The following is a 26,896-nucleotide window of genomic DNA, read 5'->3' as shown; positions in this document are numbered from 1 at the left end:
ACCATTAAAGTGTCATCAAAAAGATGCTGACCTAAGACAAAAGTTCAATGATACACAATACGGTCAAAAAGTCTTCAATCAATAATATACAGTATGACAACTACATCTTGTAAATTATACCCAATACTGCCGGCAGTCTATCCCTCTAAAGAATATTTGCCCCCTTTCATCCCTTCCTAACAATCAGATAATAAAATACAGCACCTATAAATAAGCAAAAAAAAATTATATATATATATATTTATATATATATATATATTCCGAAATCATCTATTGTTAGTTTTAAAGATATGGCAATAAAGGAGTCTAAATTAGCAAACTTGTAGAAGCCATAACTGATAAAACAGCTTATTGAAAAAAGGTGGCAGTAATGCACTCTATGTGTGCACAAGTACGTAAGAAAATACACAGACGTATAAAATTGCACGCACACACTCACGCACACACATCCTTCCACGCACCTCTATGCTCACGCATATACATATAGACAACAGGAGGAGTTAGAGACAAGTTAGAATTTGATTTGTACTTTGATCAGCCCTAACTTGTGCATAAAATAATGGGAAAAGGCTGGATTTCTGCAGGGCAGTATAGTCGAGACCGGGACTCGAGAGCGCGAACGTTTTGGTTTGGAGTTTGGGCTACGTAACGTCTTGGTAAGAGCCCGGCTGGTCACGGCCACGTACTCTTTTTCCACACAAAAATGAGCTTCCCACAACTAAAACATATTTAAAATCAGTGCTTGTGGTGGGAAGAGAGTCAGTAAATGGCCACCCACAGCAGGAAAAATTCTCTATCTGCGGCAGCTCCAGTCTCCTCTTAGTGGTGTGTGACAGCAAGCGTACACATAAACTATACTTTAATTGACTCCAGGTTAAGTTCGACACTTCGGGTTACAGACTATGTCCCCGAAGTAGCAGGCTGAAATGTTACTGGCCAACGTTTTTTTGAGCTATCTGTCTTTAACGAGAGAAAATTCTGTACACCGACAAACCGAGAGAAATGATCAAGTACAGGCGGTTCTAAGTTGTCTCCCAAACCTCCCAGATATGAGGTCTGATCAGCGTGCTCTGTGGTTAGAGGTTAAAAAGCAGATTATAAAATACCTAGATTCAGATTTTTTTTTTTGTCCTGATTTGGCCTAAAATGGAGTGTATTAAACAAATTCTGATCTGCAAAAGACCAGAATCAGTTAAAGCTATGAAACAATGTGCACTACGTGTCAATATTCTATTTCACTTACAAGAAAACACTAAGTCAGCTACCACAAATTAAGATATTTTCCTGATGTGACTTTTTTTTTTGTTTTGTTAAAAAATATGTGGAGTAAATGTGTTTTTTTTCTTTTTAATTCAAAGTTTCAAACAACAAGATTCTTTTCTTTTCTTGAAAATATGTAGGAATCCAAACTAGTGTGTTTAGAGTCGGTTGACTGTGCAATCTCTTAGTGGCAACTGAACAGCTACAAAAAACTTTCTTTTTTTTTTCTTTTTTTTTTTGAAAAATCTCCCCTTTTTTCCTGGTTTAAGAAGATAATAGTGTATTATCGCTCTGTAGCCATTAGATGGCAGATAAAAAGCCCCCTTTTAATATGTGGGTTCGATTTTTTTTTTTTTTACGTTTTTGTTTTTTTAAAGCCCACACCAAAGAGGAGGGCACAAGGCAAAGCTGTATGAGTTATTCCAGAAACTGTGGAAATCACTTAGGGCAATAATAAAAACACTTCAGGGTACAAAAAAGCTTGACTACACATTTCAGTTTTCTTCCTCGAAAACACAAACATAAATTGGGCTTAACGCTCCTTTTTTTTTGTTTTCTATATGCACCTTGGCCTATGGCGTTTTTGCCCTGTGGCCCGCAGGGCGGTAAGTGCGCAACACAATAAAACCAGTAGAGGTCCAGTTTAACTTGCCCAGCTCTCTAGAGTTGGGTGAGTTTAATCTCAAAACTCCCACTCGACGGCCTCTTCTCGACTAGCGGCCTTCTCCAAGCGGTGGATTATGTTGTTCAAGTTTGCGGCTTTCTTTTTCCTCAAGGAGTTGTCTCGCGTGTTCTTGGAGCTCGCCGCCTCCGAGAAGCTGAACAAACTCTGAATCGAGTTGGCTTTCTGCGAGCCTGCGGCCAACGTCGAGCTCGTACTTGGCACACTGGGAATTTTCTCCGAACTTTCTTTCGGCTTGTAGGAGCTCTCCCCTGTAAGGACTGAGGTGGAGGCAGCTGAGGTAGAGGCATCCCCTTCCGTGGCAGAGTTTGGCAGTGTCTCCAGACTTTCTCCTGAACGCTGAGATCCTGGTGGAGAGCTTTGCCGCGGCGCTTTGAGCCTGCCCTCGTCATCAGTATCCTCCAGGCTCTCCATTCCCAAGTGGAATGACTCGCTCTTCTCTGAAGACCTGGCGCCTTGCAGTGCCTCTTCCCCCGCTTCGAAAGCCGACTCTGCTGGCCCTCCCTGAGACTTTGTGGTTGCATTGCTGTACTCATCCGCCTCCGGGCCGCTCGGCTTCCCTTCAGGTGGGCCTTCGGCGTCCACGCCGTCACAGCTGTCCCCCTCCGAGCTGTGCGCCGCCCTGTTGCTTCGAGCCGAAGGAGAATCGCTCGCCCCAGCCTGGCTCTGACTTCCCGCTTGGATTTCTTCAATGAACAGCTCTCGACGGATGCGAGATCTACGAGACACAGGAAAGGAAGGGTAAGTCTGCTGCTGGTCACTCGACATGATATAGGCTGTCACCGCAGTACTGACAAGGAAAATTAAAAAACGACCTTTCATACTATGCCAGCTTTCCTTGGCTACGGGATGGATGTGCCAAACCGGGGCAGCGGAAGTGTTCACACACTCAAATTCAAAGGACTGGCTAAAGAGGCATCGTCAAGATGCCCTTAATTTCATTTTCCCAAGCCCCACACACGTGCTTTTAAGCCTCTTGTGCTAGAAAGAACCCAGCCTGCAAAATCCAGATGAACGTAGGAACTCTTCCACAGTGCAGCATGGAGGAAGGTTGGCTGTTTCTGGGATTTTGAGCAGAATACCACCTTTAATAACTCAGGCAAATATTCATTATACGGCAACGCTTAATTTTGAGATTGATCCATCTGAATTCAACCAGTACTTTGCATATTTATTGTCAATCTGACTTCCTATGACTGTCCATCCTAATAACCACTGCTGACACTAGGAAATAAAGCAAATATATAACCTTTACCCAGATAACTAAATTGTACTAAAACAACTAATGGAAAGCAAGGAGAAATCATTTTTCCTTTTTCACACTTTAAAATTTTAAGTAACATGTATACTTCTATGCTGAATGTCAACAGCCCTCGAGATGGTTTAAGGGAGAGAGATGAAAAGGCTCTGCAGTCTCCCACTCGCCCTGAAACGTCGACGTCAGGAACGTCAAACTTTAGAATATACTGTACCACAGAAGGGATGATTTTAAAACGTGAACACAATTTTAGTATCCACAGGAAAACAGCTTGTAAATACAAGCAGGAATGCAGATTTCTGCTGAAAAGGAGCCATGGTTTGTCTAGACAAAAAACATACAGGGAAAAAATCTGGAAGGAAAAAATCCACCACAAAGAAACTGCAATGAGAACAAAGTCTATCATTCTGAATCTGCTCTAGGGAAGCGCAGCCTTTTGACAGCTTGTCAGTCTGTGAGCTAGTCTGACTTCTGCCTTATTTTCTTATTTAAAAAATCGATTTCAGAACATTAATAGTGACATGGCAACCAGTGCATTGCAAGGGAATTAATGCACTTCACGTGTGGTTAAAATTGCCCCGTGTTCCACCTTGTGCTTCCTATTACACGAAGCATGTAATAATCCCCAAACAACATACTGCCTATGTCATTTAACTTGGGTCTTTCCTCCCCCTTCCTTCTCTGCTTAGCAGTTTCCACAGTCCTAACAAGCATACTCGAATAGTTCTTGAAAAAAATCTTAGGGTCTGCGTCAACCACTTCTCTCTACCGCTCTGCCTGTAGGACCATTTAGGACCACTGCACAGATCCTAATTTGCGACCAAGATGGAGCTTCAATAACCTATGGTCAGGAAAGACACTACAGACGCAGGAAGAGTTTAGCAAAAGTGTATCTTTGAGAACAAAGAAAACACTATTGGTTTTAACAAGGGAGAACTGTTCAGGGTCTTCCAAATTGCAAATGAAACGCTGTCCTAACACCAGTCAGTGCCTACAAGGAATTTTCATTTTCCCCTGGAGTTGCTGCAAAAGCTAGCACGTGATGGAAAACTGCAGGATAAAAGCAGAACACCACCAGAATACTGTATTTGGAGCTAATGATATTATTGACTTACTTCAAATGTAACAGAGTAGTTCAGCAGTAATTGCTGACTCTGCACTTTCGAAGGATTTAGGGGGTCTGTGCTTTTCCCTGGGAGAATATTATTCATCTAACAGAAGACCACAGGTGCTAACATTAATTTTCTATTAACATAAATAGCACGCATACTGCAGCATCGATTATCAGGCTCTATTTATGCCCATAATCTCCCTGCATGGACATTGATCCAGAACACACTGCTTCTGCAACATTCCCCAAGTCAGGGGAGGAAACAGGTAGGAGTTTCGTGCCTGAATGGCTTTTAAAAATACTGCAATTCCAGCTTATCGAATATCTGACCACAGCTCTACAGAAAACAGGTTTGATGCCAGTGGAAATCCCTGGACTTCACACTGAATGTATTGCTCCTGGAATCTAATCTGTCTCCTGATTCATGTAGCAACTAAATCCCCAGAGCAAAGAAGACTTGGTGACAGTGGTTAGGGAATTCAAGGGAGCGCGCCTCTCGGAGGAAGATGTTGACCACTGCATCAACACGTCCTGAAGGCACTCAGCAGCAGAACTCAAAATATCAGATCTCCCCAGGGGTATATGTTGGAGTTCACTGTTCAAGCCTTTACACAACTCCAGCAACACATCTAAACAAGTAGAATGCTACAGTTCACTGAAAAATAAGTCCAGAATAAGAGCAATGAAGTTTAGGGTACAAGAGCACTGGATTGTAATTCCAGAAAGCCGGGTTTAATTCCCAGTGCCACTACAGTGATATCTCTATGAGCTTACCAAGTCTCTGTGTAGAGTTTCCGCATCTGATGTGGGATAACAATTCCCTTCTCCTGCTCTTTTGTACAGACAACAGAGCCTCAAACTCTGATGGATTCTCTGAGTGCTTTACTCATGCAAAGAAGTGCAATTTAATGTACATTCTTATTTTTATGTTCCCAGAACTCTGCAATCAGTGTAGATGCAAAGCAAAAGACTGGGCCAAGTTTGCAGACACTGCAAAATCCTTGATGCCTATTTATATTCCCAAGTGAATTATTTCTTCTCCAGCTGAGGATTTTTTAAAGTTTCTTTTGCTTTGTCAAATAAATGCTAGTGCACGCTTCGCATATGGTGGGTAAAAAGGTGGATTCTAATGTAGCAACCACCTTTGGAAAGTGAGGTTGAGGCTGAATCCCAAAGGAAAAGCATCACTGCAACAGGATTCCCAAGAGATAGCATCCAAAGAAACAGCACAATTTTAGGGGCGGAGAAGAGGGAGGAAGGAGAAAGAAGTGTTTCGAAATGTACTGGCTCTGTACTAAGAAAGCAGATAGCATGGCAACAAACTACTACATACTTGAAATAAAGGCCACAAGGGATTTTCTTTTGAAACTGGGCTCTTTCCAAGATATAATCTCTCTCTGATGTTTTAAGATTGCCTATATGTAGGAAGACAAACTTTTCCAAACCTGCACCCTATCTCATGGGAAGTTACTTTGAAGAAAAAATTATATTGAAGAATAAATAGCTCCGAGATGGGGAACTGCTCCTGTATGAAGACTCTTCAGCTTTGAGGAGAAATGGCTGAGGGCGAATATAACAGCGAGAAATAAAATTAAGTGTGGCCTGGAGAAGATGAACAGGGGAAAGACAGTTCATGTCTTATAATATATGAACTGAAGAACACCCAATGAAATCATCACCCAGCAGGTTTCCAACAGCAAAGGAAAGCACTATTTGACAAAGCACATTGCTGAGCTGGGACCTCCTTGTCACAGGATGTTGTGGAGGTCAAAAATATAAATGGAGTCAACAAGCAGTTAGAAAAATTCAAGGAAGGGAAGTCCATCATGGATTACTGAACACAATATGGATACAACATCTGGCTCAGAAAAGCCCTAAGCCAAAGACATCTGGAAGCTAAAAAGGCATATCGACAAAAGCATCACCGAATGCCCTAAAGCAACACAGAACAGACCGTTCCTTCGGCATCTGCCAGGGACGACCATCAGAGATGGTATACCGGGCTACGGGAACACTGGGTCAGACCCTGTTCCCCTAACAGTACATGAAACTTGTACCTCTCTAGCGATGTCCTGCTAAGAATTTAAGCATAATTCAGGCATGAAAGTTATGAAACTTCATGCACTGCAGAAAAGAACAGTCACATTGTTTGATTTTTCAGTGATGGCAACGACTCAGAGCTGCTCCGGGCTCCAACAAGCTGGAAACAGCTCTTGGAGATCCTGCAGACTCAGCAGCGCATCTGGGAGCAGGCCCAGATCACTTAGTGCTACCAGGCCTGTGCTGCCCACCAGCTTATAGCACCTTGTTTATACATTTTCTATTTTGTATACAACTGTCAGCAGCTAGTCTACATTAGTGTATAGCTTGGTGTGGCTAAACACGCTGATCAATCATGACTTGCCACGCTTTCTCATAGCACGCCTAAACAGGGGATGGCACGGTAATGAGGAAGATGACACATGCCACCAGTGTTCCCTCTTTCGGCTGCGTAAGTGAGAACAGCACATTCTGCTGTCAGGCCGAAGGGAACGTATTTTTATAGGCACTCCTCCAACTTGTGTATAATTGCCTGTAAGTGGGAACTGCAAGAGAGGTCTGTATTTGGAGAACTCTAAACAATGAAAGAGACTGCTTTGGTAGCAAATTCAAGTCAGTGAAAACCAGTGTAAATATACTGCATTGGTTATAATTTAAAAGTTTTCCATTGTTTAACACGTTATTTTGCTATTGTACGTAATAGTTCTGAGACACCTCCTTAGTCTGTGCCTCTTCTGCTTCAGTAACTTCCCTGTTAAAAGTTGAGAAGGGCTAAAGTGGAAATACCCTTTTAATGTTAGCAGCTTTCCAAAAACAAACAAGTTTAACAATCAATCGTTATGGTAATTAGGAACATTACTGGCGCCAAGTGAAGGAGCACAATGGTTTTAAATCTGGTATCTTAACTGTACCTGTTCAATATACACTAGCAGAGATCTCTTGGAGAAAAGTCTACTGAACTAATTAAGACATCCAATCCCAAGCAGAGTCAAAAATATGTTATTTTCTAATTCTTACATGCCATTCCACCATTGTTTATTTTTATTGGTGTCTTTATGCCAAAACCTACTTCAGCTGTGCAGTTGTTGGGAAGCTTCCTTCTAATACCAGAAAGGAACTAAACAGATCAAAATCTTATTTCATTTCAGTATGACTCAATGGTTTAATCATGATAATTAAATAAATCTCTATCCACATGTGACTTCAGGGTTATCAGTTCTCTGCCCCCTGTGACTGTGCAGAACTTCTCAGAGATACAGCATATGGTTTTCCCTGTTTTCAGAGCTCACTGGCCCAAGGCCACCAAGTGGCCCAGGCATAACATATTTTACACATACGTGCGTGCATATGCATGTAAAAAAGACCAGTGTTGCTTACTGCAACGGGAATGATAAATATTTAACATGACAGTGGACTTTCAGATCAATTTTTAGTCTTAGGCCCACACCAAAAGCAAGACTTGCTGCTCCAAAGCACCACTTACATCAATATGTGAATACTTCTATTCCTCAGGGACGACTTAAAATTAGTCTATAGCATTACTGTTAGTTAAAACCTCCCTGCTGGCCAAACGGTTCATTTTGTACAACTGCGCAACGGCGGCTGAAGCAGATAGAGCCTGCTGAAGGAGCGCAGCCCCCTGCCAAAGCAAATAAAACAAACGCTTCATGAGTAGGGCTCCCGGCGGAGCTCGGGAGCGACCTGTACCTGTAATTGTGGAACCAGTTGATCACGGTGCTGGTTTTCAAGTTGAGCTGCGTGGCGAGTTCCTCAATGGTTTTTGGTGATGGGTATGGCTTTTGCTGGTAGGCTCGTTTCAGAGCTTCCTTCTCCTCCGGGGCCAGCACGACGCGGGGTTTCTTCAGCTGGTGCTGCGGCTGCGGGCTGGCTCCCTGGCTGTAGTCTATGCCAGCCGACGAGGACTCACAGGACTGACTGTCGCTCACGGAGCTGTGCCGCCGCTTCATGTAGGCTGCAAGAGAAGCGCGGCACATCAGCCCCAACCGAATGCGAATACAAACAATCGATGAATACGGAACAAACGCCAAGATGACAGGCTGTAAACGTGCGGGTGGGCTATTCGGAGGGAACAGGCGTAAGCAGAGATGAGAGGAAAGCAAATGCAGGATGGAGACGAGAGACAGCAAAAGAAGAAAGAAGGGAAAGGAAAGACAGTAAATTGACTGCAAACCTGTCAGTTTTCTGTTTTTTTCAAAGAATATGGGACATGAATAACAGGGTTCAGTTGACACAACTCACTTCAAATTCACGAGGAGCGCGCTTCCACACAGGCACCTGATTAGGCCACTTACACTTCATTCCTACTTAAATGGTTTTGGTTGCTAAAGACTTAAGGTCTCCCTCTGACTTGACAACGCGGCTGTGGTGGCGGAAGGGAGCCGCGACCGCGGCCGACACACGATGGCGCTCGGAGCCCGCGCGATCCCACCGGCCGCCCGAGTAACCCGGCGGGCGGTCGCTGCTTTTTCTTTGCTGTAGCGCTGACAGGTTATGAAAGAAAAACAGCCCACAGCATCTTCCTCCCCTCCGCAAGGCTCTCCTGAAAACGCACAGTCTTTTAAGAAAGCCCCCGCCGCCCCGACGTCGCGCGGCGGGCTGGCGGCAGCAGCCTGCGACACCGCCGCTGACTCTCCTCCCCGCCGCGGCCTGAATCATCCTGGCAAATTCCGGGAGAAAAGAGTCCCAGCAAATGGTGTCGCTGACTTGACTGATTCCTGCTGGGCCACGGGAGGTGGGATTTACCACACCTGGCAGTAGCAGGCACCAGCATGGCTAATGAGGGGGCTGCCAACGGCAAATACAGACGAATCTTGTCAATAAAATATTTAATGGCCTGTTAAATACCTTCTAGATATTTAAGAGTTTAGGTATTCAAGAGCTGCAATTTGATAACCTCGCCTATTATGTTCCAGATTACAGCAGCCTGACATCAATCAAGCAGGCACTAAATCTCCGGCAGCCAGGAGCTCCGATCGGAGCCAGAGAGCAATGTGGAGCACCTCGCAAGCGCCAGCAACCGAATCCTTCATACATTTTTTTCTCTCCCCACAGCTCTGCCGTTAGGCTGAGGGTGCACAGAGAATAACAATTCAATGCCAGTAAACTAACTAAAACGCTGAGAGCCCTTCTCACACGAGCCAACTCCCCCTGGCAGAGCTCCCTACGGGACTGTCTAGGTCTGCTGTCTCCAGTGGGTTTCATCATCGCATCCTCTCCGTCCAGTGGGACCTTTGCGCTGCGTCATACTATCACTGAAGTGAATTTTGAACACCCTCTGTAACCTTTGGGGGTATCTGCACGGCCCTCATTTTGTTTTTCTTGAATATGACAGATTACCTGTGGATTGCCTACTGTGTAAGATCACTGATACGGAACAGAACGCAAGTTGCTCATGATCCATCACTCTGCCACGATACAGTCCTGCACGTGTTTGAAATAACTATAAAAAGGGAAGCTGTTCTACATATTTTTTAATAGATTCTATTAAAAATTATCTATTTAAGTTGTTCCACAAGATGTAGGACTGCAAAGTGATTACTGGTAAACATATTATTTCAAGGTGACCTATCGGCCCTATTTTTGCAGCACTCTAGGAACTGTTACAGCCTTCAACCATGGAATTAATCAATCTAGCAATATCATCTTAAATTTATATGAGCTCTTTAATATCAAAGGCTCCTAGGTGTTATTTCAAACTTGCACTGACATTCCGTCTATACGCACAGTACTCTTGTCTCCTTCGATAACACAACCACCAGGGCTGAAAGATGACATCTATCACTTCAGCAACGCACAGCAATGTAGAAGAGGACATGAGACAAAACAGAACGTCACATGGAAGACGGAAAAGGTGTTTAGGCTATCTCAAGCCGGAGTTTCTGGAATGCGGTCAGGTGGCGGAGCTAACACCAGACACCCATGCATCAGGATGCTCAGAATTTCTGTTTTCTCTGTCTGCCAAAGGATGGCATTTCTGGCAGCACGGAGCTCCCGTCTTTAGACTCATACAAGCAGCTCAGGCCAAGCACCCAAAAGCAGAGCGTGGAGCCCTGCCCTAGGTGATAGCTCAGGAAAAATCTCATGTCTGAGGCCTCCCTCTGCTTTTGTAACCTCACACTGCAAAAGGTGCAATGCCTTCTTTGGGTCTCTTGCATGTGACTGGAACAAATTAAATAAGTGTAAATGTCTCCCTAACCTAGAAATAAAGAAGATGCCCGCTGTTACGCCATAACCAATTATTTTTCTGGATGATAATATACTACCAGAACAAACTTCCATTGGGCCAAAGGCATAATTCTGGCACTTATCAATGTGCTAAACCTGTACCTAGGCTTTATGCTTTAATTGCGTTCTCCGGAAACTTTGGATGACGTTCATAAAAGCTTTTCCTTTTTAATTCTGATTTTAAACATATGTGCTGAACGTAGACAACATAAGGAGATCATTCAGCACATTTTCAGTGACAGAGAGGCTCAGACAAGAATCCAAGTTGCAAACATACTTGATTCTTGGAGCTTTTTTTTTTGGGGGGGGGTCCGTGATTGGTCTCCACCTCCCAGGAGACCTAAGGAAAAAAAAAGCAAATGCAATCTGGGGAAAGGTCTGGATCTGAGATCAACTTGTCAAGGCCAGCTCTATCCCCTGAGTTTTACTACTTTTCTTTTCTTGCTGCTGCAGACCCAGTATCGCCACGTCCCTCTGGAAAGACTCCCCAGCATGTGTTCAGCTACAGATGATGCAGATGCTATTGCAGAACTAGCGGCTGCCCACTGAGGTAAAACAGAGCCCCTTTTAATATAATTTTTGTCTTATGCAGTATTGAACAAGATTATTAAAAAGTGAAATAATGGGGAAATAAAGGGAATTAAATTTTCTCCTGACAGCAGGCTTCAGTACTGTTCAGCGAGGAGTGTGATGTTACCAGCAGCACACGCCGTGGGAGGTTGTAAGAAACAGGAATGAAGTCTTCCAGGGCAGGAAAGGTGGGGCAAAATGTCTCAGCCCGGTGAGTATGAACCCCCATCTCCCTCCAAAGAGGTTACCTAATGTATATTGCAGATTTTCAGAACCTTTTAAAATGAACATTTATAACATAAACTTTAGACTGGAGGAAGAGCAAAAAAAGATATATGCAGCTCACCTTTATCATAATTATCAATTTACTCCCTTAATAAAATGTGGCAGAGAAGTAATTGGTAATAATGTTTCACTAGTAACAGATACAGTTGCATTGTTCTGCAACTGACATTAGCTGAAGGGAAAGTTAAATTCTTAATGTGGCTCTAGAGCAATTTAAAAGGTTACATCACAGAATCCTTACCTGCATGAAAGGATTCTGCAGAAAATACAGGGCTGAATTCACTTTAGAGTGCTCTGCTGTGAGGACTGCACTTACACAGTTCAGGAGCTCAGTACAGTCTCAAATGATTTATAGCCTTATCTCTATTCAGGTGCCATCTATACAGCATATGTATTGCACTGTATTTGATAAGAATCCAGTTTAGAAAATAGTTTTGAAAGGATATTGTCAGTACTACTTTTAAATTATTTTTATTTTATTTTCCTACATTATGGCAGATATTCTCTTAGAGGCTATAAAAATCCAGCTGGTTGACAATTTTATTTCTGCTGTATTTCTAACACGGCAAAAACCATCATGGCTCCCTTTGGTTTACAGTTGTAAGTGAGAAACCCAAGTGGATTTTGCTCCCAGTGGAAGCTCGCACGCAATTTGCAATAAGATCCTGCACTGCACTGTACTGCACACAGTTACTACAACAAGGATCTGAATTTCTTGAAAGCGTGTAAGACTGCCATTTTCCCCAGAAGCAATCTAACTACAGTTTTTAATATAATCACAAAATTCTTGATCAAATGTGTTAATGCTTTCAGGACATCCGTCAACAGCAGTGCTTTCAGCGCACACAATTAATACTATCTGTACTAATACCATTAAGGGATAGCTCTTGAGAGATGTATATATCATTAATTAGTTAACTGCTGATAATGACAGCCTACGAGTCTCTCTGTTGTAGAATCACATGAACATATTAAAACAGGGCTCTGAATAACCTCTGTTTTTTAGGGAGGAATTTTAAATATAGAGAGTAGGCTAAAATTCTCAGGACACACTCCCTAGTAAGATACCCAATAATAACACTCGTGACCTAACCTCTTCAGGCTAGCCTCTCTTAGCACAGTTACCTTCCCCCAACCCTATAAAGGCTACAAATTAAATTAAGCAAATGATGATTCTCAAATACCCTTTTATGAAGGCTGCATTTTCCCTTCCTCCTAGTGACTGTCAGTGCTGGATGGCAAGAAGCTCTCTCAGGAATCGGTGCACAGCAACTCCAGCCCAACATCTGTGACCAGCTGCAACACTATTAACTAATAACCCAAAGCCAGCTCCCAAACTCACATTTCTCATTTGGTAAGGCAAGTTATCAGTGATACACCAGGGCCTCAGTAATTAATCTATAGGAGAGTCTAGCCATGATTTCCTGACAGCTGGTGAATACTCAGGGTTTGGGGTTTTTTTGAGATGTATCTCCTGAAGCTAGCATCAAATCGGGCTATGAAAAAGCTGTCACAAAGCCCTTTTGCGTAGCCTTCGTAACACCGGACCAATGCTGCCAATATACTATTTATACAGTATTTTTAAAAAGATACGGTCATTTTTGAACTATGAAAAACACGAGTCCGCAGTCTGCTCCAGGTTACCTTTTTTCTCCATTCGTTTCATATCCATCAACTTCTCCACGTTGTTGGGATCATTGAGCCACAGCTGCATGCGGACAAAGGGTTCCCGTCCCTTCAAACTCAGCTTGTGCCAGGGCTTAGGGCGCGCCAGAAGGTCTGAGACAGAGCCTTGTGTTAGCCCTAGGATTGTCTCCCCAAACAAACGCTGACCTAATACGAAATTGAAAATCACATGTAATCATTCAGTTAAGAGACGAGACTAACAAAAAAAAAAGCAGAACATGACTATAAGATCATTCGCCAATTAGTCTTACTTCACAATTTCTTGAAAACCCAAAAGAAACATTTACAAGAATAAAAACTCTCCTCCCACTAGAGGTGTAAATATTGGGCTTTAGTTTAATCCTTGGGACCTGACTGGGGCAAAGAGGGGAGCCCAACACCTTTTGGGATCAGGACCTTACAGTGGAAACAGCGTGCAAAAAAACAAAATTAACGAGATTAAAAATAAACCAAACTTTTAGCTAAGCAGGCAACTTCAGTGAGAGCAGTGAGGCTACTTAGTTCTTTTGAGGGAAGGTACTGTAACAGCTTCAATGCAACCGGGCAAGACAAACATCTCAAATAATCCGTGAACCAAAACCATCACAACCCCCCATTCAGCAACAGTTCTATTAGTGTCCTCAAAGACACATGTAAATATTTTCTGTTATCACTGGTGTTCTAATAGTGTTTTAGCAACTGCAGATAATCACATTTTACAATTGCACTTTTTTTTTTTTTTAAATAACCACTACAGTACTTCTAGTTAAGAATACTTCATCTTAGTTGTCTTTCAAAACGCTGTAGTCTAGTATGGTAGAAACCACACATGCTTTTCAAGGTATATCATTGATATGTGCGTTAGTAATTTTATATAGTTAAAATCTAACTTAGTAAGGTCTTTGGAAAATGCCTACGGAGCTCAAACCCAACCATGCAGCTGGTTCCCTAAAAACCTTCACTTCAATGTTCTTCCTATGCTAAACTGCCTTGATATGTAGCAGCTTTTGTCACAAGACTGTGCCTGAAGTCATCTGAGTCATAACCGGTGATTTCTGACAGAAGTGTAGCTATCATGTATTTTCAAGGTAACCCAAAGATCTTTCCATACCTACCAAGTTTAGGCCTCAGGGTCTTGTGTCTGTTCCTTAGCTTTTTGAATGCCCTCACTAACATGCAACGCAGAACGCCCTTCTCCGTTTCCTACACATGCCAGCAGCACTAGCCAGTGGCACCACCTGGCTCTGGGGGGCTGGTGCAGATGTTCGGGGGCTTGTGCTGCTCCAGCTGTGCAGAGCAAGCCTGCACTCGAGGTCCCTCCCGAAAGCACCCTGGTTAATATCTATTCCACAGACCTTTCCCTAGCATCTAACTTTGTGAAATTCCTCCTCCTTTTAAACTCTGGCCTTGCCATTTTTTTTTTCGCTTGCATGGGCAGAGGGGAGAGAAGGGATGGCGATGGCGGGATCAGTTTTAAGCAGCAGTGCCCCCCCCACCCCCTTGGATGAAGGGGCCTGCAAAGATTTTGTACGAAGCAGCCGAGATTATGAGAGGTAGAGAGGGGAAATGAAGATAGGATTAACAAGAGAGTCTTCTCTCAGTCTCTAAAACTAACCCTGTGCTTGGTTCTCAGAGATGAAATAGAAAGCTAAATTCAGAATTTACTTAAGTTCCAAAAGAATATATGATTTTCAACCAAATGGCTTAAACACAGACTTTTTTCCTTCCAAACCCTCGATATCAGGAAAATCAGGGAAAAAAAATTGTAATTCAGGGCCAATTTTGGATCATCAGTGTTCCAAAGTTAACGTGCTCCCCGTTTCTCTTTGTAAATCTGAATACGCTATTTAAAAAAAGCAGCAAGACCTTATGCATTTACCTTTAAAAGGGCCAGCTAGTTGTAAGTACCTGCACTAAGATAGCTACCTTAAAAATCTTTTTTCTTTTTGTAAACAAACTTGCCTTTAACATTTCCCATCATTTCTAAGCCCCCAGAGTGCTGAGGCTGCAAAGCGAGGAGCATTTTTCTCAGGGGCCATGAGATCCCCCCCACCGGCCGCTGTGCTGTGCTCTTAGAGCCACCACAATCGCCCGTGTGGCTCCGCGGGAAATTGGAGCAGGGAACTGATCTAAGTCACACTAATCTCTCAGAAATATGGTGGTCCCTTTTCACTCAGGCCAACTCCCTGCTCTGGTTTATCGTGTGAACACACGAACAGGAATATCAGCATGAACTAGCAATTCTGGGTCAGAAGTAAGTGGCCCAGGTGCAATGCTGACGAAGGAAATGAACTTCAAACTATAGCCTCAAAATTCTAAATCCAGAAGTGTACGGAGGTAACATCATGTTCTGTAGATACTAAGGGCAAAGCTAAAGATGTTTGTGTCATTTTTTCTATTCCAGGATACAGCAGGACAGGACCAAACACCTGCAAGTCTCCCAAGCTGATGGGGAATGCATTAGAAATCATTCTCAGGAGGCAGTAGGTGTATCACACTCCATCTTCACCAGACAGCTATTAATCACTTGAGTATTCTTAGGAACAGTTTTCATAAAACTCCTGTTAATTCCCCTTCTTTTTTGCCTAATACTCTTTGTGCATGTTCCCACTGATGTAGCTCCTAATGGACAGAACTTCCTGTCGGTTATGCTAGCTTCATGGCTAGTCCTGGCCCACCCTGCAAAATCCCCCTAACACTGCAATTTTTCAATAGCTCATTGCATTTTCTTCCCTCTGTATCTAAATGACATGTTGCCCTGACATATATAATGCTACGACATTTGGGCTAGGAATACTAAAAGGAATGGGAGGAGAGACCGCCAAACACGTTCTGGTTTGCCAAGTCATCTTGAATAGCTTCACGCAATCATGGTCTTTAGTGGCTGACGATATTTGAACAACCGAGCCACTAAGACTTGCCTAGGACAGGTTTACAAGGCCCTGTGGCCTAAGACAGAGAAACCTGAGCACCAAGTCAATCTGGTGCACTAGCACACTGAGGGCGCAAAAGGAAACATTGAAACTGGTTCCACACCTAATGCAGAGTTTGGGGCACATTTCCTGGCTCTTCTGCTGCTTTTTAGGCTTGTCAGCCACACTGTAGGAAAACAAAAATCATGGGAAATAAAAAAGACTAAGTAAAAATGGCATCAAAGCAAATGTAAACAAAAATACTTTTCAACCCTCTCTGGAACACCAGAGCAGGTACAGCACTCAACAGCATTTTGCCCAAAAACTAGGGGCTTGAACCTGCTAACCCTTACCGTGATTTGTGGCTTTATTTCTACATTGACTCCACTGAACAAGCAATCGCAGTCTGCCCATGCCAATGTGCATGAGTGGGTAATTCTGCTGGGTTCAGTGGAACACACTCTCATGCAGGAGTATGTCCAGAATCACATTTCTTTTCTTTTCTTTTCTTTTCTTTTCTTTTCTTTTCTTTTCTTTTCTTTTCTTTTCTTTTCTTTTCTTTTTTTTCCCCCAAATTATGCTAAGTGCCATTTCCCTTCCCTCCACCCCCAGTATTTTCCCATTTTTTAAAATCTAAGATAATACCACCTGTTATTCTGTGTCTAGCTGAGAAAGGGCCCCACGTACTCAAATAAAGGAGTCTTTACTTATACAGTTAAAACATTCAGACCATATGGGTGGAATCCTTCTCACATGAATATTATCGGTCTAAATCTAAGCTTATTATTTCAGTCCTCCCTCTAGTGAATGCAGAAAAACTGCCAGCTCTGGAGAGTGATTCACCCAACCATCTCAGACATCTGCTTTGAATGTCTAAATGCAGATGAGATGAATCCCACGCTAAGCACCAGAAGCCCGTACAGGTAACACTGGTGCAACCTTACTGCCTTCCAGTCAGAGATTTCAAAGAACTCCTAAGGGTTTCCCAACGCCTTGGGAGGGAAACGTTAAGCAGACAAGAACTAGTGACTTACTCAGAGGCATTGTGGAAGTATTAAGTGTGGATTTCCCAAAAACTCCCGTTCTCTGATCAGGTTATTCCCTTTGCCTACTCCAAATATCGTCAGCCATATCAACGTTATACTTAACGTGGCACCCAAAAACTTATCTGCAGGCAAAAGCAGCCTTAGCTTTGTAGATGTCTAAGCAAAATAACTGAATGGCCCCATAGACTTACCTACAGGTTCATATAAACCTTGACCAAGTCTGGATTCACCCTTCTTGCTCTACAGGCACACTACACTTTTGCCTCTGATGCCCTTCCCTTTCCAAACATGCTGAGACTCCTTTACTCTACCTCTGCCTGAAATGCTTGGGGCTTGAATCCACAAGCTTTGGGGAACCAGCATTTCTCAAGAAGACACCTCACTGGCTTTGGGATTCTGGTCTTCTTTACAGCCTGCTGGACTGTATTTAGGGAGCTGGGAGCAGGACCTGGCTGGTGAGCCAGAGGCAAAGCTTAAGAAGAGCAAGTGTATGATGACATTTTCTTATGGAGTCCTACAATCTGAAAGGATTTTTCTACCGGGCTACGAAAAATTCTCCTTAACGGATTAAAGTTTAGGCCAGAGCCAAAACCAAGTAACATTCTCTACGGAAACATAGCATGAATACTTCCTTTTTATTTCAACAAAGAAATGAGAATAAAGCAATTTACCAAGATTGTTGTCCGTTAGCACTTCTTTGACCCTTTTTGTAATGCCATACGTATCCAATTCAGGTGACATAGCAACCAGTTCTTGAATGCTGAGGGCTGAGTGACCCGACAGAGGCAAAGGTGTTGTAGATTGGGATTCGGAGGCAGGTGGCTCACTAGATTCTTGTGATTTGCCATCCTTACTTGTCTCTATAGCAGGACAGGGTTGCTGTACCAATTCGGTCAGGCTCTTCACTGATTCACTGGAGCTCATAGGAGATTCAGGAGCAGGACTGCAACTGGCAGAAGTCTTTGGAGTGCTTTCTGTAATTAAAAAAAAAGGGGAAAAAAAGACCTCACTTTAGCATAACTGTAATGTTTTGATTGCAGGATATTTAACTTTCCTTCTCATTTCAATTCTACCTACTTAAAGGAATGCCTAAGTATGCAAAATGCTACTTGTTATGACTTGGTTACTGAAAAGCTTCTTTTTAAAAACAAAATTATTTTGTAATTTTATCTTGAGTCATCTCTGCTTTCTCATAAAGGCAAGACGTACAAATATTAAAAAAAAAAATTAGGAATAAATGAAGTGCAGTACTTTGTAAGGTTGCAAGAAATTTCCTTGGTCAGGAAATCTCATGGTCTAGCTTTCCACAACATTTTCCTCTAAGAATTCTCTCCCATCTACTATTATAGACCAGTTTAAACATCTATGACCTATAAGAAACTCACTTAACCACTACGCTGTAGTGTCAACGAGGGATCTTCTAGAAATAATGCAACTTATCTTGAGAGTGTTGCTGATTCCATATTCTGTTTCTTATCACTTGCATCACATTTTCACATATCTCCTCTTTGACCAGAAATAACTTAATTACAAAATGTATTTTAATCTTGTTATGTTGTATCAAATAATGAGATAGCGAATCCAACATAAAGATAGCTAGCGGATCAGGAGACACCAAAATTTGTGATGTGAACGTTTTGTTTGAAAGAAAGCTCTCTGAATCTGTTAATTTTTCAGAACAGTAACTTCCGTACAAAACATTGTTTTGCCTTAATAAGTTCACATTTATCGTTAAATGGAAGGGACCAACTGGGCTTACGCAGAAAATCCAAACATCCAAAGTAGAGTACGGTCTGACCATCTTTTTAAAGTAACCACACACAGCGAACGTGCTTTAGAAGAACAATTCCCTACAAATGATAAAGAATATGCTAGATTTCTCCATCCACTTTTCCCTTTCTGTGGGATCACTTCCTCCTCCTTGCTGTCTCCCATCTCATTACTTGACACTGTTGCTCTACTATCTTGGATTCATACATCAGCGGATTCATCTCGAGATCTCTGGAGGAAGCTTAGGAGTCCATCCCACAGCAAAAACTTGGGGCGTTTTCCTGAGCACTGCGACACCACTGCGCCAGCAATTCACTGCAGCGCCAGGTCCTCTCACTAGCAAGGCAACGGCTAACATCACCTTCCACCTTTTTCCATGTTTGTTCATTTTCCAGAATACTGCCAAATAATTGCAAAACAGGCAGATCAGGCAGCATGGAAAGCATAGCCTAAATCCTATAGGAAAATGCTGCTTTAGTAAAAGTAGGGTTCAAATGAAGCAGGGTGCACAGTAAAATGGTGTTATTCAAGCTAGCAGAAGCTTTTATCATACTTCATTTAAGAATGGTTCCCTGACACACTTACATAAAATTGCTCTCTCAAACCAAGCAATTGGGACTCTTTTCTTAGTGGTTTATGAAAGATGTAAAAGAGGCAGATAAAAAAGGAAAGCCAGGTTCATATAAATCTTTAAGGCAATACGGATCCTACAAATCTTATTCTTTTCTCTGTTTCACCCTAGGTCATCATACAACTGAATATAAAACCCAGCAAATGTTATTTTTGTATCAGCAGCAGCAAAGGAATTGTACTGTAAATTTGCCCTGATTCACCCATGCGAGGGACCAATTTGGCAGATCATCCATCTTGTTCACTGTACACTGTCAGGGATGGCATGAATTCCCTACATGATAAACAGATTTCTTCGCAGGTCTGTGTCCTTTAACCCACAGCAAGGTCAAAATTATGGCTGCCTAGCTAATAAACCGCACGGCGCTGGTTCAAGTTCCCTCTAATTTTGTCCCTTGTGCCAGCTTATACAAATCTTACTGAATAACTAGAGCAGCTGCAAATTTCCTATACAATTCTTCACCCGTGCGCTGCAAACCAACGCACGGAGTACAGAAAACATCCAGCCCCCCCCGAAATCCCACCCAGGACTAAACAAAAGCCTTCACGAATGCTGCTTTCTCCCTCTCCCTTCCCTGCCCAGCCTAATTATGTAAACAACAAAGGTAATCTATATTATCATCTATCACCGAAATGCTCTATGTTGCTCACATATTAGCTTATTTATTTTTTATATCGCCTATCAAGAGCTTGCTTGAATTTCATTTTTAAGACCAATCTGCTGCTTATTTACTCAAAAAGGTAGGATTAACTGAATCTAATTTTGGAAGGCAGTACAGATGACAAACTGTTTCTTTCTTTTCTCCCCCAACAAAATGCAAGTGTATAGTGATTTCAAATGAGGCATTATGCACGTATACTTCAGATCCCTCAAGATATGCTCTCCTTCCATTTTTAGCACTTTCTGCTTACGGAAGAATATTTTCAAGATCATAGAAACATTTGAGGGAAAAAATCCATTATTTGGAAAACTCAATTCAATAATCAAATAATGCAAACATTTCCTGTTAATCTATTTAACAAATTAAATAGACATTTAGAGTACAAGTGACTGCTGACAGAACAAAGGGGAAAATTGAATGTGTTCACTATTACAGATTTAACTGTCAATCTACAGGCATTTCCTATGTTTTATGAAATAATTTGCCTGTATTCCTTTCTCCCAAGTTCCCCACAGGACAAAGAAACAAATTCAGGACATCTGAAAAACACCTATTAACATTTCAAAAGTAGCAATTGAACCTTTCCAATGAAAATAATATAGTGAAACCATATTTCTTTAAAACATGCTCTCCTTCATTAACCCCAGTCTTCACTGAAAAACAGCACTAAGTTAAGAGTAATCCAGTTTCTTAAGGGTGTGTAACGGATGCTCACTGAAGGCCTACATATGTTTGTATTTAGTGAGAAAGAGATCATTTTGTCAATATGAGTGTAAAATTGCATTATGATAGGCTATGAGTCTCCCATCACGCACAACTGGCCTACCCCAGGGCCACCAGTTATCGACAAAGTTACTTTAATAAATTCCAGATAAACTTCACTTATACCAAAAGGATGTTGCGTTTTATTTAAAATACTTCCCTGGGGACTTTCCTAGAAAATTTCCTTTTCTACTAAAGCTGCACAGGACAGAACAACTATTTCAACTGGAATATTTGCAAATACGGATTACTTGACTTTCAAAATGACTCTTGGCTGAGGTTTTAAAAAGGTTTTCCTGTCATTTGGTTACATATTTGTGCAGAAATACAGGATTTCAAAGAGACCACTTGTGGCACAGAGTCCAGCCCGTCCGGTAAGTGCTCTCAGTTCAGGAGCTTCCAGGGAACTCTGTGTCACCAAGCGCTTTCCAAGCCCCCGCAGCAAGCAAAAGCCCCAAAGCTGCAGTAATAAGGTGCTAAAAGTAAACAGCTGGCAAGATCAAGAGCATCACCAGAGTACTAGCTCACTGCAGCAGCTGAGAAGGCTATTTTATTTTATTGTTTAAGTCTCAGCCACAAAAGCGAGCCATGCCCTGCAGTTTGGAGAAGAGAGCGGAAAGGACTCCAGCAAACCAGATCGCCCTCAAACTAACTTGGTGGAAAGATGCCATCCCCGCTGCAATCTTGATAACCAAGACCTAAGCATGCAACAGAGATGCAGTTCAACAAGGCAACTTTCAATGGTCAAGAAACTGGCGTAACTTTTGTACAGTGCCTCTTATTCAATCATTACAAGCTGATAATTGAGAGAAGCAATGAAAGATTCAAGGAAACTGTGAATGCATTTAAGTGATCCAAATATTCTAAAGCTGCAAGTATAACTGAGTCATAAAAGCTGCAAAGACTCTTCCATGCATCTTTCATATCATTCATTCAGAATATACATGGTTAGGGTTTTGGAAAGTTAGGCACTTCCAGCCCGTTAAAAAAAAAAATTCAAATATGCAGTGTAGAAAATAATAATCAAATGTAAATCAAATACTAGAAAGTGGTGTCTGCCAAGAACGTGCCAACAGTCTGAAACATCTGAAAAGTGTGACTGGCCTCCATTCTTATCTAAAACATAAAGACAACTGAAATATCAAACCTGACTATTGCACAGCTGAAGAGAGTTATGACCATACAGTGAGGGTCAGAATTCAAATCTCTGAAGGCAAATATGTATTCAGAAAGACAAATATATCCAATGCAGTTTGTGAATATCAGAGAGCCATACTTGGGGAAATATCATGATTGTCAGAACATATGGTCCTTGTTCCTAAGTGAGGAAATTCTTCAATTTAGTTTTCTTCTACTACAATCCTAGAGAGGGAAGTATCATCTACAATGAAGATATATGAACGAACGTAAATAAAGTCAACATTATACAAGTATCTTCCAGTTCTGATTTCTTTTTAAAGGCTATTTTTCCAATATAAAATTACTCTTTGAATGACCATCAGCAAAAAATAACATAGTCATTGCGGCTTGCCCAATTTCCCCCCATTTAGTACCTATCAGCTAAGAAAGAAAGTAAACATTGCAATTTAGAGTCAATGACTAGGGTCTGTTTGAGCATATTATGATACTGGCTGAGAACAGTAACGATTTGACCTTGTTTTAATTATATGAACACAGAAAATCTTTTGTGGTCTTGCATTCCTTATTGCAAAGGATGAAGCCAAATGATGCTTTGGTCCCATCCATCCTCTCTCTATGCCTTCCACACCGTTTCTAGCAAGACAAGGTTCTGGAAAATACGAGACACTGAAAACACAATTCTAGCCTCAGTTCACCGGTTACGGTGGTTTTCCTGAACCTAACATTAGATTTTCTTGTTCCTTCACAACAACATGTCCTGCCGCATGCTGAGGTTCAGATTCCCTATACCGGATCCTATGTCCTGAATTGCTTGAACACTGATTGTACATTTTGGACTATGATTATTCCACAAGTGTCCCCAGAAGTACCTGAAAACGCTTCCCTTAACACAGTGTCAGCCTGCCACATTGCTCTACAAGCTCTGATCATGTTCTCCCATCGTAACACGACAAAATTCTTACAGGGTTTAATGAAGCTCCTGCTGAGCAAGAACCAGCTGCCACTTGATGGAGCCAGGCTGCACCCGGCTCCCCTCTCGCGCGCCAGCACGTTCCTGAGGCTCATCTGCTCAGGTTGCTTCATCTCAAAAATCAGCGACATTTCATTATATCCTGCAAAACTGCAGGACACTGGTCAAGAAGGATCATTTTTGAGATGTATGGTAACTCCTCCGACTGCAAGTAGCAACATTTCCCAATAGCCCCCGTACGCAAGCAGCAGGACGGCTTAGATCCACGGCACAGTCAGCTGGAACCTCCTACTGAAGCTCAGGACACCAATGCAAAGACTTGCAGGTGACACTTGTGACAATCCCCCAGAAAATCACAGACATCTACATGACCTGACACCAGTCCCAGATGCATCCCCATCAACAGAGATAACTAGACAACAATGCAGTGTTGAGACATGGATACTGTTTCAAAGGTCCCAGAAGCATCACATTGCTCTCTGCCAGTGCGCGGGGAGATGCCTCAAGTGGGACTTCTTGCAGTCGTTTCGAGAACTGCAGATGTGGCATTTTTGTTCGGACCCTGTTTCAACTCCTGCAGTCACAGCAGCAAGTCTACTTTTTGCCTCCTCGTAAATCAAAGCCACGCTCAGGGCAAAGCTGTGGTACAAAAGCATTCACCTCTCAAGCAGAAAATTCAAGCTCAACGCACCAAGCCTCTCCTCCTAGGTTACTCGCCTGTCTGTACGAAGTACCCGGTACCTCTGCAGCTCGGGAGCTGCCCAACACAGAACTTGCCCAACCTTTGCTACTAACACAAGCTTAGTTAATAAGCTGCAAAAGGACTCACGGGGAATAAGGTGCAAAACAGGGAGAAGGTGGGGGAAGACCAAGCAAAACACAGAAGGTATTCAGGGGCCTCTAAAAGGATTATGAAAAATATTATATTCTAAAGACAGCAGGCAGACAACAGCTGCCTTAACTTTGAGACAGAAGTGGATTGAAAAAGCAGACCCGCTATAATTTTCAGAGACAAATCTCTGCAGTTTATCTGATCCACTATTTAAATTTCAATACACAGCTCCTCTATCTGCAGTAATAATAACCTAAATTCCATTTAGTGTTCATTTGAGCAGTCAGGATAAAGTCATTTCTTATTATCTCCCCACTGTGTAAAAAACAGCTTGAAGGTAGGAAGTCAGCAAGCATTTTCACCAAAAAGTAATTATTGTAAGTGACATTTTTACTGCTGGCATGCCATAAGGCGAACTGCGCATTTGGAAGGACAAGTCGCTAAAGCAAAATGACAGGGCACACTGTGACATTCCGACAAGAACCCAAACATTCGTTAACCGGCCGTTGGTCTGATGCACCACTTTCCATAATGTCCAAAAGCTCAGGCTTCGGGTCTCTGCCAAACCAGTCAAATCCAAAGTTACTTCTAAGTGAACGGCGAGAACGACAACGTGGGGCGCGCGGCCGCGCGTGCCGCACTCGGCGCTCCGCTCGCTCCCTTTACGGCAAATTAGTAGAGAAGATGAAAGCAGACAAACGCGGACAGGAGATTTCTCTGCAACCTCTTAAAAGAGCATTGGATACTGCAGGGCCTGCATTTACCTACTCTTACAGATGAGCTAATGGACAACAACAAACCTGGCAGGTTGCCTGAGATCAAAGTGTCTCATACTGGGACTGGATTAGTTTCTGTTTTCCCCTAATTATTAGGCTGCACAGTCTGGCCAATTTCTAGACCAAAAAAACAGAGTAACGGCAAAAACAGGCAAAGGCAACATACGCAGGACAACCGAGTCATTCTCTTTCCTAGGTTCTGAAAATTTCAGGCAGAGTTTGTTTCTCAGCCTTCTACTTCTTTTTAACTTTATATCGGTCTTTACAGGATCTCCTAAAGCATCATAGCAACTTTCCAGATACCAGAGCTGGAGTGCAAGCTGGAGCTATGTAATAAATCAGCTAAGCATTTGTGGCACAATGCAGCAATAAAATCCTCTTATGACTAATTAATAGAATGCATCTATGAATGCTGAACACTTTCTCACAGGTAGTGTTTCTAGTGGATTTACTTTAAGTGAGTGATCCTTGCCTAGCCACAATTTGCAAATTAATACGGCTTATAAATATACGAACCTCCTCAGAGTCATAAATTTGTGCGCACATATATGTTGGTATGTGCATTCATGGTTGCAAGTGCTTGCTACAGCTGCAATTATAGATTTCCACTATGACCGTGGGGACTGTGTTTGTTTCACAAATGTTAACTTTGGGGAAAACAGTATTTTGGGTTTTGGCTCAGAGGGAAATTTTATGCGTGTGTTGGGGGGAAGGGAGAATCAAAGAAAACCCCTTTAGGAAAGCGCACAGATGCACGCTTGTCTGCGCTGAAAGGGGAGGAAACCAGCCTTGGTTAACTCAGAAATTACTAGGGGAATACTAAAAATAAAAGTCCCCGTTTTGTATATGAGCATAGGAGCACAAATCACTATCTGCACGATGAGGGTTAAAAGTACCTGAAAAGAACTGCTTCTGAGTGTTGTTAAGGGATTACAAGATATTGTTTCAATTTTATGCTGCATTTTCAACAACTACATGTTACCACTAAGCTTGAATTAAAAAAAACAGTAACATTTTCAGCCATGGGGCCTTGAAACCAGAAGCAGCAATCAGATGATATTCAGAGTAAAGTGAGATGGGAGCTGGAGTTAGTTTCATGAGAAAGATTGCTGGTTGGACATTCAAAAGCACATAGAGAAGTTAGGTGTCGAAGTCTCATTTTAATGAGTGTACAACCACAAAAACCTTGTAGACACTCCTGAAAATCCCACTGCTGTGCCCAAAACTACTTTAAGACCGCAGAGCCTCATAATCAAGAACTGCCATCAATATCTGTTTAAGGAAAACCCATCCCGGCTCCATCCGTCACCTCCCTTTCTGCCCCTCAGTGAACCACAACTGTGCTGTCCCAAGGGTTAGGGGGACCAAAGCTGTGAACCATCTTCTAAAAAGTAACACCTTCCCCAACACTCCCCCCCCCCACACCCACCCCAGCAACAAAATATGGGGGGAAGAGGTTAAGAACATCAGTCTGGGTCTCTTTCCTCATCTCCTTCGCAGCGCAAGCCCATGCACTGCTGCGTCAGCACAGCCAAGGGACAGGCAGCTGAGGGCACGATTTGTTACGTGAGCGGTGATGAAAGAACGGTCTCTTATGCCAACACCAGTGCTGGACAAACTATGGGAGAAGTCCTGGTGTAGCCTTGAGAGTTAAACACTGCTCACTGAATGATAACTGAAGAAAACACTGTGCCCAGGGACATCTGACCAAGCTTATAACCAGCCAGCAGCAGGTCTAGCTCGAGGGTGATCTGTGCCTGTTCAGGCTGGGTCCTGTTCAGCTAGGAACCGGGGTAGCTGGACTGTCTTGCTCTGCTCATAAGCTTAGACTGGATCAGATTTTTCTTCCTGCCCCTGCCTCTTCCAAAGCCTTTGCCACCCAACGTACGCCAGTGCCATCACTCGTGTCCAACTCCTCCTTCTCCAGCCTGTTGAGTAAGACATTGCTGAAGACACCACCGGGGAAACTGCTTGCAGCGCTTTGCACACACCTTTCAGACCACGATACCTCAAGCAGCCTAGCCCACACCTTGCATCAGCTGGTCCCTCACCACAGTTTAATAGGTGGCAAACAACACCAGCAAGCATATAGCGATCGTTTCCTCAGGCACACCGCTCCTCCTGCCTTCTTGAGCCAAAAGTAAGGCCTTTGCCGAACAATATATAAAATAATATATAACAAAGCTGAATGTTTTTTTTTTTACATCTCACCTTTAAACAATTAAAAAAAATGAATTTCTAAAATGAAATCAGATTTTAATTTAGATGATTAATGGCTAA

General features: G+C 42.6%; 1 protein-coding gene across 12 annotated transcripts in view; it reads right to left on the bottom strand.

Annotated features, from left to right (window-relative positions):
* Positions 1 to 1,312: 1,312 nt before the first annotated feature.
* The window catches only part of CUX1 (cut like homeobox 1), a 247,482-nt gene continuing 221,898 nt past the window's right edge, over positions 1,313 to 26,896 (bottom strand). For 7 of the 12 annotated variants that reach the window (XM_068909275.1, XM_068909276.1, XM_068909285.1 and 4 more), the window contains 5 exons: positions 17,746 to 18,048; positions 16,153 to 16,215; positions 13,096 to 13,284; positions 8,059 to 8,323; positions 1,319 to 2,660 (listed from right to left, as the gene is read on the bottom strand). In XM_068909275.1, coding sequence (XP_068765376.1) covers positions 1,943 to 2,660; positions 8,059 to 8,323; positions 13,096 to 13,284; positions 16,153 to 16,215; positions 17,746 to 18,048 — 1,538 coding nt within the window. In that variant the 3' untranslated portion in view covers positions 1,319 to 1,942. Of the gene's footprint in view, positions 2,661 to 8,058; positions 8,324 to 13,095; positions 13,285 to 16,152; positions 16,216 to 17,745; positions 18,049 to 26,896 lie in introns of all 12 variants that reach the window. The other 5 variants (XM_068909277.1, XM_068909279.1, XM_068909283.1 and 2 more) reach the window with 2 other exon arrangements.

The sequence above is a fragment of the Struthio camelus genome, chromosome 16 (assembly GCF_040807025.1).
Source record: "Struthio camelus isolate bStrCam1 chromosome 16, bStrCam1.hap1, whole genome shotgun sequence".
NCBI classification, from domain to species: Eukaryota; Metazoa; Chordata; class Aves; order Struthioniformes; family Struthionidae; genus Struthio; species Struthio camelus.
Note: the sequence above shows the minus strand (reverse complement) of the source record. Positions and strands in the feature narration are given on the sequence as shown.